At 35.9% G+C, this 12,299-nt stretch overlaps 5 protein-coding genes across 5 annotated transcripts; 3 read left to right on the plus strand and 2 right to left on the minus strand.

The window, feature by feature from the left end:
* Positions 1 to 120: 120 nt before the first annotated feature.
* MONOS_11965 (uncharacterized protein) lies at positions 121 to 730 on the plus strand. The gene is made up of 3 exons (XM_067864542.1): positions 121 to 241; positions 306 to 466; positions 534 to 730. The coding sequence occupies exons 1-3, from the start codon at positions 143 to 145 to the stop codon at positions 589 to 591; spliced, it is 318 nt and encodes a 105-aa protein (XP_067722088.1). The 5' UTR covers positions 121 to 142; the 3' UTR covers positions 592 to 730.
* MONOS_11966 (putative COPI associated protein) lies at positions 666 to 2,583 on the minus strand. The gene is made up of 4 exons (XM_067864543.1): positions 2,209 to 2,583; positions 2,057 to 2,161; positions 1,856 to 2,000; positions 666 to 1,788 (listed from the first exon to the last, which is right to left on the minus strand). Exons 1-4 carry the CDS (start codon positions 2,538 to 2,540, stop codon positions 1,573 to 1,575), a joined length of 798 nt encoding a protein of 265 aa, XP_067722089.1. The 5' UTR covers positions 2,541 to 2,583; the 3' UTR covers positions 666 to 1,572.
* A 159-nt stretch (positions 2,584 to 2,742) lies between these two features.
* On the minus strand, positions 2,743 to 7,354 carry MONOS_11967 (uncharacterized protein). Its single transcript, XM_067864544.1, has 2 exons — positions 7,295 to 7,354; positions 2,743 to 7,248 (listed from the first exon to the last, which is right to left on the minus strand). The coding sequence occupies exon 2, from the start codon at positions 7,221 to 7,223 to the stop codon at positions 3,474 to 3,476; it is 3,750 nt and encodes a 1,249-aa protein (XP_067722090.1). The 5' UTR covers positions 7,224 to 7,248; positions 7,295 to 7,354; the 3' UTR covers positions 2,743 to 3,473.
* A 319-nt stretch (positions 7,355 to 7,673) lies between these two features.
* Positions 7,674 to 9,650, plus strand: MONOS_11968 (uncharacterized protein). The gene is made up of 2 exons (XM_067864545.1): positions 7,674 to 7,726; positions 7,870 to 9,650. Exon 2 carries the CDS (start codon positions 7,877 to 7,879, stop codon positions 9,197 to 9,199), a length of 1,323 nt encoding a protein of 440 aa, XP_067722091.1. The 5' UTR covers positions 7,674 to 7,726; positions 7,870 to 7,876; the 3' UTR covers positions 9,200 to 9,650.
* A 215-nt stretch (positions 9,651 to 9,865) lies between these two features.
* On the plus strand, positions 9,866 to 12,044 carry MONOS_11969 (Diphthamide synthesis domain containing protein; the record flags this gene model as incomplete). Its single annotated transcript, XM_067864546.1, has 8 exons — positions 9,866 to 9,936; positions 9,991 to 10,074; positions 10,124 to 10,245; positions 10,293 to 10,453; positions 10,547 to 10,679; positions 10,791 to 10,935; positions 11,108 to 11,195; positions 11,292 to 12,044. 8 exons carry the CDS (start codon positions 9,866 to 9,868, stop codon positions 12,042 to 12,044), a joined length of 1,557 nt encoding a protein of 518 aa, XP_067722092.1.
* Positions 12,045 to 12,299: the final 255 nt, after the last annotated feature.

The raw sequence follows: 12,299 nt of genomic DNA on the forward strand, positions 1-12,299 counted from the left end.
TTCTGGACAATTAATATGTCCGTGTAATGTTTAAATCCTTGCTTGTTTTTTTTAAAGTACATTTCGTAATTTATTTTCCATGATTTAGAATATGGAGTTATTATTGTTTGCTATAAAACCTTTATTTTTTATTGAAATTTTTATGGCTGCAATAACTCCCGTTGATGCGGAAAGAGTTGCATCTGATATATCTAAGCAACTTACTGCTATCATTTCAGATGTTAACAAAATACTTCATGAAGTTTTGAGTTTCATTAACAACAAACATTTTAATTTTTGTATTCTTTTTTTTAATTTTGTGAAAGGATTGCAAAATCACAGGTGCCCACATGGACCTGTGCAAAGTTTCAATGGAAGAACTATTGGCGGAGCTTTCAGAAGATGCAACACAAATGGAGGGCTTCATTTTTAAGATGCAACAGCTTCTGACCGAACTGAACAGTGTTGAAACTCTAGCCGTTAAACTGTGTGAAATTTTTTCTTCATTTAATATATTTATTTTTAATAACACAAATGCGATTGCGAATTTTTAGAAATGAAATTAAGGAGACTTTAGGAACATTGGAAAATTTAGCAATGCAAATTCTTTAAAAATTTGGCATTTCTTGTTTTATCCATTTCATTGTTTGAACTTTTTGTTAGATATTTTTACGTCTGAATTTTCAAATTGCAAACATTAATTTTTGTGTTGAGTTGAAAGCTAAAATAAATTGAATCATGATGAGCTCAATAAAGATTTCCCTTCTTTAAAACCTTCTGGCTGATTCTCAATGATTATTTTCGCAAAAACGTTCTATTGTGATGGATTTCACATTTTTTCAGATACTTTTTCATTTTCTTTATAAATGGCTCATATCAAAAACATGTGACAAATGAAATTTTTCAAAATTTAAAATTGATGACTTGAAAAACAAACGTTTTCTTTATAAAAACGTCAAATGAAATTCGTTATTGATTACAAAGAAAATACGTTCATTTATGTCACTTCAAAATTTACATTGATCAATCAAAAACCTTTCTGAAGAATGAAACTAAAATTCGCAACACATGCAAACATTTATTTTTGAAGTAATGAATCAAATAATATCAAACTTCTTCAAATTTTCTAACATGTATATTCAAAAAATAACCACTTAAAAATTTAAATTTTCTTTTATTTTTGTTATCAATGATTTAAATAAACTTCAACGAAAATGAAAACAATAACCTCTCCCTCAAAGTTCAGATAAAATAACTGCGAATAATTTGTATTGTTACAAATGTGCTAAACAAAACTATAAAGAAATGAAAAACAAAAAAGAAAAATCTCGAAAATCATAAAATTATGAATTTCAAAATATTTTCTGAAGAGCTTCACTGAATTATTGTGAAATGTATTCTTTCAAATTTTGGTTCATCTCAATAAGACTGTATTTGACTGTTTGTTGAATTTTCCTGCGAAAATCGACTTTTTCATAAACACAGAATCATTCTCAAAACAATTTCAATTGTGATTTTTAGCCGAAGCATTCATCAGAGAAAAGCAAAACGTAAATGCTTAAACTGTATGCAATTACAGGACATATCAGAATGTTATACCATGCTTTGGAGAGGAGGTGCAGGAGGAGCAGTGGAAGGAACAGCCGGAGAGGAAGTTACATAAGAAGAAGAGGAAGAACTAGCTGAAGACGAACTCATTTGCATCTGTTGCTGTGCATAAGGATTAACTGTTGTGGTTTGATTAATTGTTGAGCTTTGTGACAAAGCTGCTTTTGAATTATCGTCTAAAAAGTTATCTTGCTTGAATTTCTTTAAAGTTAAAAAAACAATACCCAACAAAAACAAATGCGAAAATTCTTTCAAGAAAAAAACAAACTTCTTTTATTGCTTGCTCATCTTCATCTTTTTTGCAAAGTGAAACAATAAAATAAACTATTCCTATAACAAGTGACCATATCCCTGTTGCTATTCCAGGCCATTTTTGTCCTCCAATTTCTACTCCAAAAGAAAGAGATCCAGCACTTTTTAAATGGTATATTTTTTTTAACAAAGTTTAAAGGGGAAAAAAATAACATACAAAGCCATGAATATTGCACGATATGCCCTCGTCAATAGGAAAGGAAAAGATTTCAAAAATCTGTACCATTTAAATTCTGCAAAGAAAATTAGTCCTCCAAAAAAGCTGAAAAAATCATTTCATTACAATTGCAAATCATAATCTGAACATACATTAAGTATAATCCAAAGAATATGGACACAAGGCGAAAAGTCTTAAAAAATGCAAATGAAAGGATTCCAACAGCAATTAGCAAAGGCCCAGTGATCAAAACAAGAGTTTTCAATAATACAAGAAACGCAGCAAAATAATCTGGTGTAGAACTAGTTTTCTGTGGTGCGGGGTTCTGTTGAACAGTAGTTGGATAAGTAGCTTGAGCAGGTGCAGCAACAACAGCAGAAGAAGAAACAAGAGGTTCAGCTTGCATAGACTGCAACTGAGGTGGAGAAGAAGCAGGCAAAGGAGGCGGTCGTGTTGGTGGTGGTAAAATAGTTGGCTGAGACATTTTATATAAAATGAAAAAACCAAAAAGAAATTCTTTACGATCTAAGTATAATTTGATTGAAAAAAGACTTAAACTGCCCCATAAACAAATAATAAATTTTCTGATAACGTTCGAGAAATACTTAAAAAAATGATTTAATGAAGTTTATTTTAGAGATTACTCTGTGATAATGAAAATGATTGTCCAAAAAATTGTGAAATAATGGAAATATCATTGTTTTGATGAAACTCCAATTATTAACTTAAATTTTTGAAATGAATTATAAAAAACAAAAATGAATAAATCAAACCAGAATAAATTGTTTGTTACTTTTTTTATGTGTAAAATCATTCTCATTTCGTATCCAAACAACTGCAAATGTTATTGAAAGCCATTCAGAATAACGATTTCTTAATTTTTAAATTATTTTAGCACAACTTTGAACCAAATAACCATTCAACCGACTATTTTTGATTAATACGAAATAAATGGAAAGTTAAAAAAATGAGTAAAAGAAAAGAAAAAAAGAAAGTTTAACGAAAAAAAAATTGAAGTATCTAATGTTTTCTTCTATATATATATATAATTAATCCTTGCTGAGTAGCCGAAGCAAAGACAAGATTTTAACATGAAAAGAAATTCATACAAAAAATTTCAATTTGCAAAAAAGATCAATGGGAAAAAAAATTACAAGTAAAATAACTGAAAAAAAGAATTGTTAACCACAACAAGAAAGCTATATTTCTTCATAAAATAGCGAAAGAAAATAACAATAACAATAACAATAACAATACGACCATTCAGTTTGGCAATTGTTAACATAAAAGTTGGAAAAATTACATAGTCAAAAATAAAATAAAATAAATTGAAGGGAAAATGAAGAAAAATTGAATTAAATAGCAGAGAAGACAACAAAGCATAACCTTTGTTACAAACATTATCAACAGAAGCACATCATTTGCTGCTTGGAAGCGAAACATCATTCGTTTGAGGTGAAGAAAAGGCTTCAATTGAAGAAGAAGAGGGAGATGATGATGATGAAATAGAGGAAGAAGAAGAATTAAAGGAAGAAGAGGAGGAAGACGAAGAAGATGCAGAAGAAGAAGTCGAAGAAGAAGAATGGCAACAACGATCAGCAGAATCAGAAATCACACCCCCATCAACAATCTCATCTCCTTGCAATGCCATCAAACGAGGAGGAGTCACAGGAACACATTCATCTTCACAGCAAGAGACAAGATGAGAGTGTGAATGCACAAGCGACTGGTGGAAAGAGGCAGAAGGAGAGAGGGAGGAAGAGGAAGGCCCACGATAGAGAGAGAAAGCTGAGTTCTTCCGGGCGAAGAGAAAGGGCATGGAAGGATGGGCGAAGGAAGAGGAGGAGGAGGAAGAAGAGAAAGAGGAGGAAGGGATGAAGGCAGAGAAAGAGGAAGGGAGAGAGGAAGAAGGAAGAGAAGAGGAAGGAAGATGGGAAGTGCTGAGAGAGTTGGAAGGGATTGATGTGGAGCGGGAGTGCTGTGAAGATAAGTTTGTGTTTATAGAAGAAGGGGAAGAGGAGGAGGATGATGATGTGGAAGAAGTAGAAGAAGCTGAAGAGGAAAAATGTTTCGGTTTTGGCAGATCTGCTGGATGAAGCGAGGAAACAGAAGAAGCCATGAGTCCTGCCTGTGTTGTGTTCAAACAGACAGACTTGCTCTGAAACCTCAAGCCACCACGCGCCTTGCGAGCTGGCTTCAATTCATTAGTCTTTGAAGTGTCTCCATTGTTTGGCTTTCCCTCTATTCCTTGTGTGAAGCCATTGATATTATTGATGCTATTGCTGTTATTATAATTATTTTGTTTGTTATTATTATCTTTTTCATTGTTATTGTCATTTCCATTGATATAACCTTCACCTCTTGTTTCTTCTCTTCCATCTTCCACCTCTTTCTCACAGCCATCTCTATCACTCTGCTTATCTTCTCTATACATTCCATGGTCATTTAATAGCCCTCCCCCTGCTTTCTCATAACGTGCTCTGTAATAACTCTCATTGTCGCTCGCACTATCGCTTTCATCTGTGCCTTTTCCTTCTTCTCTTTCCCTTTCTCCCCTTCTTTCTTCTTTATCTTCTCCTTCTTTATTTTCTTCTTCTTCTTCTTCTTCCCTATAATTATCGTCATCATCATAACTATCATCATCACACTCACTTTCATCATCATCATCATCATCATCGCTATCACTTCCATCTGAAGACGAAGGAAACAGCTCATCTTCATCGTCTGAGGTTAATGTGTCCGAATCCCCAATATCGTTATTCCCTCCAATTATGTGTATTGTATTCCCTTTCACCTCCTCATCTTCCTCCTCCACTTCTTCGTCTTCATACTCATTTATTTCCTCTTCCTCGTCTTCCTCTCCTTCATCGCTGTGCTCATAATCTCTTTCTCTTTCTCTTCTATTGATCCTTTCATAATACCAATCCCTCGCCTTCATCCTCCTCCTCCTTCTCCTTCTTCTCCTCTTCCTCCTCGCCACCCCGATTTCTTTCCCTCCTTCCTTCCCATCCTTCACATCCTTCACATTTGCTTTCCTCATCGCCTTTGTCATCGTCACCATCGTCGTTGCTGACTGCTCCTCCACCCTCGCCTTCATCCTCTCCTTCCTCTCTGCCCTCCTCCTCCTCCTCTCCTCCCTCTCCTCTTTCTCTTTCCTTCTCAGCCTCATCCTCATAATCCTCTTCCTCACTCTTGCCCCTTCTTCATCCTCTGCTTCCAATCGCTCAGCCATTCGCTTCCACTTCAAAAGCACCAGCTTCTCTTTCTCTGCCTCACTCGCCCCAAACATGAAGAAGTTATACGGTTCGGTTGGATGATTTGGAATTAGCATCTTTTGTTGTTGCTTCTGTTGCTGTTGATGATGATATTGATATTCTTGCGTGTTTGCTGTGTTATTGAGTGAATTCCCTTCCTTCTGATTGAAGATGTGCTGAGTGACAACTGGAATGCATTCAGTCGATTGCTCATCTCTTTCTGTCAATCTATTATTATTATTATCTTCTTCTTCTGCTGCTGCTGCTTCTGCTTTTTCCTTTGTAACAAATTTACCATTCATTCCTTGTGTTTCATTGCTTCCACTTGTAAAATGGACTTTCATAATCTGCTTGGCATCTGTTCTATCAGAATCAATTGCTTCTCTTTCTCCTCCTTCCCTCATCAAAGGTGTTGTATCTTCCACTTCTGTTTCTATTTCATTCTCATCATCATCATCATCATCATTATCTCCTTCTCCTTCTTCTCTTCCTTCTCCTTCTTCTCTCTCCTTCACCATCTCCATCTCCTCCATCTCCTCCCACGCCACCTCCCTCTCCTTCTCCATCTCCTTCCACCGCTGGAACTCATCAAACGGAGTTGGATGTAATGAAACGTCCGTGATTGTCACAGAATCTGGCTGGAATTCAAAGGACAGCCGGCGAAAGTCCACAAACGGCACAACAGCAATGGGCACATGGAGAGAAGAAGAAGAGACAGAAGAAACAGAAGCGATGGAAGAAGAGGAAGAGCGGGAAGGAGCAGATGAGTGGAGCCGGCTGCTGGCAGAGCTGGAAGGCGTTAAAGCGGAAGGTGACTTGGAAGGCTGTGCAGAAAGTGGAGTGTTGGAGAAAGAAGGATGGTTTGCGATTGTGGTTGTGGTGGCTGTTGTGGAAGGCTGGAGAGAAGGAGAAGATGAGGAGAGGGTGAGGGAGAGGGAATGAGAAGAGGTAGAAGATGCCACTGAAGAAGATGAGGGCATTGACATGAGAGATGTGGATGAGGTTGGATGGAACGGGAAGACTGCTAAAGGATTGTTAATGGGAAATGGCTTCTGTTCAGATTGATGTTTGATTTTTGGTGAATGTGTCGTTGAGGAGAAAGAAGAAGAAGAAGTTGAAGAAGATGATGATGATTGCAACGAGGAGAGAGGCAGATGCGAATAAGACGCTGGAGAAGATTCGCAGCAAGCAGAAGTCGATGAAAATGGAGTGATTAGACAAGTTGTGGAATGAGCAGGGGAGGAATTACAGAGAACGCTCGATGAGTTCATCAAAGAAGAGCGAGAGGAAAGATGAGAAAGAGACAGAGACGATGTGGATGCAGAAGACATAACCGATGCGGAAACACTGGACGATGAGACATTCGCTACAATAGATGACTTTCCATTGCTTTGCTCAGCGTGTGATTGAAGATTCAATTCACAAACAGGTTTATTTGAAAACTCCGCACAGGGCACTTCGGTTGTCTGAACAGCCGTGTTCGCATCAATAATGTGTTCTTCTGGAAGCGGAGGCTTAAATATCGCAAATAAGTCTGGATGAGGAAGAGGTGGAATGGTTGGAATATGAATTGAAGCAACTGCTGTTTGATCATTTGACAATTCGAATGCAGGAACAGGAGTGATTGTCATTACTGCGCCTATTGAAGAAATAGTTGTCATGCTTTCTTCATTGGACTTCGGTGGAGTGATTCTCAATGGAGGGGATTGATTCTGTCCAAGAGGTAGCGTTTCTGGATCGATGGAATCTTTATCTGGATTTGTGCATTTTGGAGCAAATAATGAATGAATCAGTAAAATTATGTATGAGAACACTCCAAGAATACAAGAAAAAATGTAGAAAAGTAAAGACAGAGCAAAAGACGTTGCCAAAAATAATCCTGATGGAAGAAGTAAAATGGCTGAAATAATCATTAATATCAGAGAAATCAGAGGAGCTCTAAAACAATGCTTTATTCAAAAACAAAAATTGATCTTGAACACACCTTTTAATCTTACGATTGTTGTATTGTTGATTGGGATTATAGCAAGGAATAACGATGCCACAATTAACAATGTCAACGCCAACCAAAATCCAAAATGAATATAAGATTCCAAGAATCACGAAGGCAATGTACATGCATGCAAATATAATTGTTAATGAAAAGACGGGGCAATTGCATTTTTTGTTTTTGAGCAATTCAGACATTATTCAAAATACGCTATTCCTTTGAGCAATATTCAAATACTGATTCCATACAATTAAATATTAAATTAAAGATTCAAAATATTTTTTTTTGAAAAAACTGTGTGGCATACGCATGATGATAAAAATTATTGTTTAACAGTTGTTTGATCTAATGTTTTGGCTTTTGGTTCATCCCATTTTGTGAGTGTTTTGTGCTCTTGTTGATCAAGGCTATTTTTTTTCGAACAAAGTGTGTTTTTTATTTCTTACAGCACTCTCAATGTTAAATTTTGTTTATTTATTGCTTCATGTTTTATGTTGTTATACTCATTTTTTCTTGACAAAAAATATTTTCTAAATTTAATGTTATGTACTTATTGTTTTATTTACAAGAGAGTAAATGTCATCAACTATCAGTAAAGTCGGTCTAAAGTTTTCTGAAAAATATTACCAAACATTAGAGCAGAATCCAGCCGAACTCTCACGCCTGTATGAAACTAACGCTGTTGTTGTGATTGAAGACGAGTCAACAAGCAAAGTGATGGATGGTGAGGCTCAAATCGAAGCAGGATTTTCCACAATGCAAGCAAGACATGCGGATGTTCGCTTTGTAAAATCAACTGGTTTCGGCAATCAGGTGCTTATCAGCATTGATGGTTCAATGAACCTGGTGTCTAATCCAGATGTTGTCAATAATTTTACTCATGCATTTGTTTTGCAGCAAAGACCAGATGACAGAAAACGCTTTTTTGTTATTCGCGAGATTCTTCATATCTTTCCAGTCGTCGTTAAGAAGATTCAGGTCAGTGCCCCTGCACAAACTCAAGCTTCAGGAATAGAACAATCTCAAAGCACCAGCGGAGAATCACAACCTCATACTTCTTCTCCTTCACCAACGTCTGGAAAGCCTTTTATTGCTCCTCAGTACATCAGAACCCCAAGTGTGGCGCGTTCTATTCATGTTTCTTTATTAGAAAGAAATAATGCTCAGCTTACTCAACAAGATTTGTTGAGTGCGCTGAAGGAGTTTGGGAGAGTTTTATGCATTGACGTAATTGAATCTAAGAAAGTAGCAGTTGTCGAATTCGCTGAGGAATTAGAAGCATTGAATGCTGTGAAAAACTGTGAAAGAGTGAGAGTGAATGGAGAAAGAGTTATCATAAGAATGAAAAAAGATGCTGCAACATCTTATCCTCAAATCCCCTCTCATATTTCTGGCGCACCGTCAGCAGGAAGCAGCTCCCCAGCCGCTGCATCATCATCTGCATCTCCATCGAACTCATCAACGAGTGGAATTACGTCTCCAACTGTTTATGCTCCTTTGCTTTCTTCTTCTGCTGCTTCAACAAACTCGACCACTTATTCTTCTAAAGCTTCACCAATGGCATACAATCCGTCTCGTAAGCCTTATGCATCACAGGAACCTGCATTGCTACCAATTCCAACATCTCAAAATACTTCTTCTCCTTCTGCAACACCCTCCACTTCTGCTGCTTCTGCTTCATCACCAACGTCATATTCATCACCAGCTGCCTCTGCCTCAGCTTCTGCATCTTCGTCTCCTTCAACATCATCACCTGTGACGAGTCAGCCAATTGCCGGTGCAGTTGTTGGAGGGAGAGCGGTTCCTCCGGCAGGCTCTTCTGTTCCCAGCCGAGGAGGAAGAGGTGGCGGAGGGTGGAGAGGAAGAGGATGGAGAGGAGGAAGAGGAGGAAGATGGTGACTGCGCAGCGAAGCGAACAACGAAGAGAGGGAAGGAGTGGAGAGATAGAACAAGGTATAGAAGAGATTGCGTTTTTATTAAACAAATTCTGAGAAGAATTGAAGGAAGAGTTGTTAATAAAGTGAAAAAAATTTTTTTCGCGTTGAAGTTACAAATAATTTGAGGAAATTGAAGAATCGGTTTTTTTGCGATGAATTGACGGAGTGTGGAAGGTAATTGCGTATGAAGATGCAACTATAATTATCAATGAGTTCGTTTCTTATTTAATATTTATCTCAAAATTGTAGATTAAATTAGTTGTTATGTTAATATTGTTTAAAATGGAGGCGTGCTGATGATTAATGTTGTTTTCTTCATATTTCGATTTAATCATTTTTGCAATCACTATGAATTTTTTGTGAGTAGATATATTTTTATCTCTCATCAAGATTAATAGATTTCCGAAATTGAAGTAAATTCATATTTGTCCATTTTTTATGTTTTGTGGTTAAAAAATGTCTAATCTCATATTTCCTGTAATTCTAAAATTTTAAACCACATACGTTACATAAGATGGTGCATGTGAGGTATTTTCAAATAATTTCAATGTTTTGAGAAACGATAAATCAGTTGATTTTGAGATTTTGATACATAATAAAATCTTTAAACGCTTTTCTTATTTCTTAAATGGAAAATGACTTTCCCGTTCTGCCAATTCCATTTGATCTTGAATACACCTATATAATAGAGATTGTAAAGTTTGTTTTCAAATTTTCTTTTTTTTTTAAATTGACGGAATTTCAAAACAATAGAAAGAATGCTTTTTCTTTTGTTGCACTTCAACTTCCAGAAGGACTTCTTCAACATTCGGTAAAAATTGTTCAATATCTCACAGAGTTTGATCCTTTGATGTTTATTAAAAGAAAATGAAATTGTTTTTCAAAGAAAAACCAATGCAGAATTTTTTGTTCTTGGGGATGTTTCATATGGAGCCTGCTGCATTGCTGATAGATATGCTTCAGAACTTGGTGCAGACGCTATATTTCATTTTGGGCATCATAAGCTCAGTGTGATTGACAAGTTTTTTCTCATGTTTCATTTGTTGCTTGCATAGTTGACGAATCTGTGATACCTGCTTTCTATATTCCATGCTTTTATGTAAACGAAAGAGATGCTGCAAATATAAAACTTTTGAAATCTTTGCTAGAAGAAAATTTCAAGTCCACTGACAGAATTGCTCTTCTCACGACTGCCCAACATTCAAAAGCACTTACGGTTTGAGCTCCAAATTTGAGTTCTGATGATTCTGTCATATTGTATTTGTTTTGTGCTTTCTTTTTTTTTTTTTCTTTCTTTTTTCTTCTTCAGGATTTTGTTAAATCATGTGAAAAATCAGAAAATGATTCAAAATTACCAAAGATATTTCTTCCTTCAAATCCTCCTTTGCCAGATGGTGAATTTTTGGGATGCACCTGTCCTTCTCTTAAAAATAGCGCAGATGGTATTATTTTTGCACACTTAAATTTTGAATGCTTACAATTTGTTTTTCTGAACATTTTTTAATTTAATGTTTTTTTTCTTTAAATAAAAACATGAATTTACTTTAATCCAGCTATTGTCTGCTTTGTAGATGGAAGATTCCAAATGGATGCTGCCATCCTCGCTAATCCAGATGTGCCTGCATATAGATTTGATCCTGAGACACAGAAATTGACAAAGGAGTTTATTGAAATAGAAGCATTTACGAAGTTTCGAAAGTATGGAAAAAGTTGAATTTTGGATATCAAAAAACAGAAATTATATTTTTACGATGCATGCAAAATGTTTATTACTTTGGTTATTTTAAATGTTTGAATCTTGTTGGATTGTATAATTTTCCTCTTCAAATCTTTTGTTTGCTTGCTTCAATTTTTTATCCCATTTCCACAGAAGTCTGATTGAAAAGGCTAGAAAATGCAACAGAATTGGTGTTGTAAGTTCATTATTAGGAAGACAATGTAATTCTGTGACTCTTCAGGTGTATAGCCACAAAGCTTTATTCAAAATAACTTTCTGTTTCAAATAATTATAATTTCAAATTTTTATTCTTGTCAAAATAAATTAATACTATAAGCTTATTCAACATGTTATGGACGAATGGGTTACTCAGTCTCCTTCAACGCATTCTGTCACATACGCTTCCTTTTCTGACGTTTCTTCAGAAAACCTTTGTTCTGTTCGTGCTTCTTCTTCTTCTTCAGGCGATCAGTTGAAGAAAGAACAACAAACCTTATCATCTTCCACATCTCCTTCCAATTCACTTTCATCTTCATCAACTTCATCCTCTTCCTCCTCTTCTTCCTCTTCTTCCTCTTCTTCCTCTTCTTTCTCTTCTTCCTCGTCTGATTCTATTCAGTGCTGGGTCGTTGTCGGATGTCCGCGGCTTTCTCTTGACTGGTCTCTGTCTTTGGACGATTCTTTCATTCTTCTCACTCCTTCTGAAGCACTATTAGCTTTTGGGGCTGTCAGCAAGAAGATTGAGAGTGATCTCAGCAATTCTGACGCAAATTTGGAATCTGCTTCAGATGAATGTCAAAAGGAAAATGAAAAAGTTGGAGACATTGTGGATTTCTCTTCAACTCAAACGGTGGCTGACTCTCCATCGGCTTCAACTGTTCCATCTTCAAACGAAGGAGGTTCTTTGAAAGATGAAAGAAGTAATAGTATACCTTTGACTCTCGCCCAATACCTTCCTGTAATGAATCATTGGTCCAGAGGAGGCTGTGGACATCCAATTGTTTCAAAAAAATCTACGGGACAGAAAAGCATATCAGTTGTTTTTGCTGATGGCAAATGTTTTTCAAGAGATATCGAAGATATCAAATGAAAAAAAAACTTTAAAATTTTCTTAAATGTGAAATTCATAGAATAACTATTTTTTCCTTTAGCTATGAAAATACCAATCAAATTTTCACTGCTAAACTGAGATATACAGAAAGAAAAATAATTGCAAACAATGAACACCCTTAATATAGTTTTGGCAAATCATGAGTGAAGAAGAAATTGAATATGAAGAGGTAGAAGAAGAAGTCGAAGAAGTGGAATATGTAGAAGAAGAAGATCAATTTGAATCTTCATCTAG

This window comes from Monocercomonoides exilis, assembly GCF_001643675.1.
Source record: "Monocercomonoides exilis strain PA203 chromosome Unknown scaffold43-869231, whole genome shotgun sequence".
NCBI classification, from domain to species: domain Eukaryota; phylum Preaxostyla; order Oxymonadida; family Polymastigidae; genus Monocercomonoides; species Monocercomonoides exilis.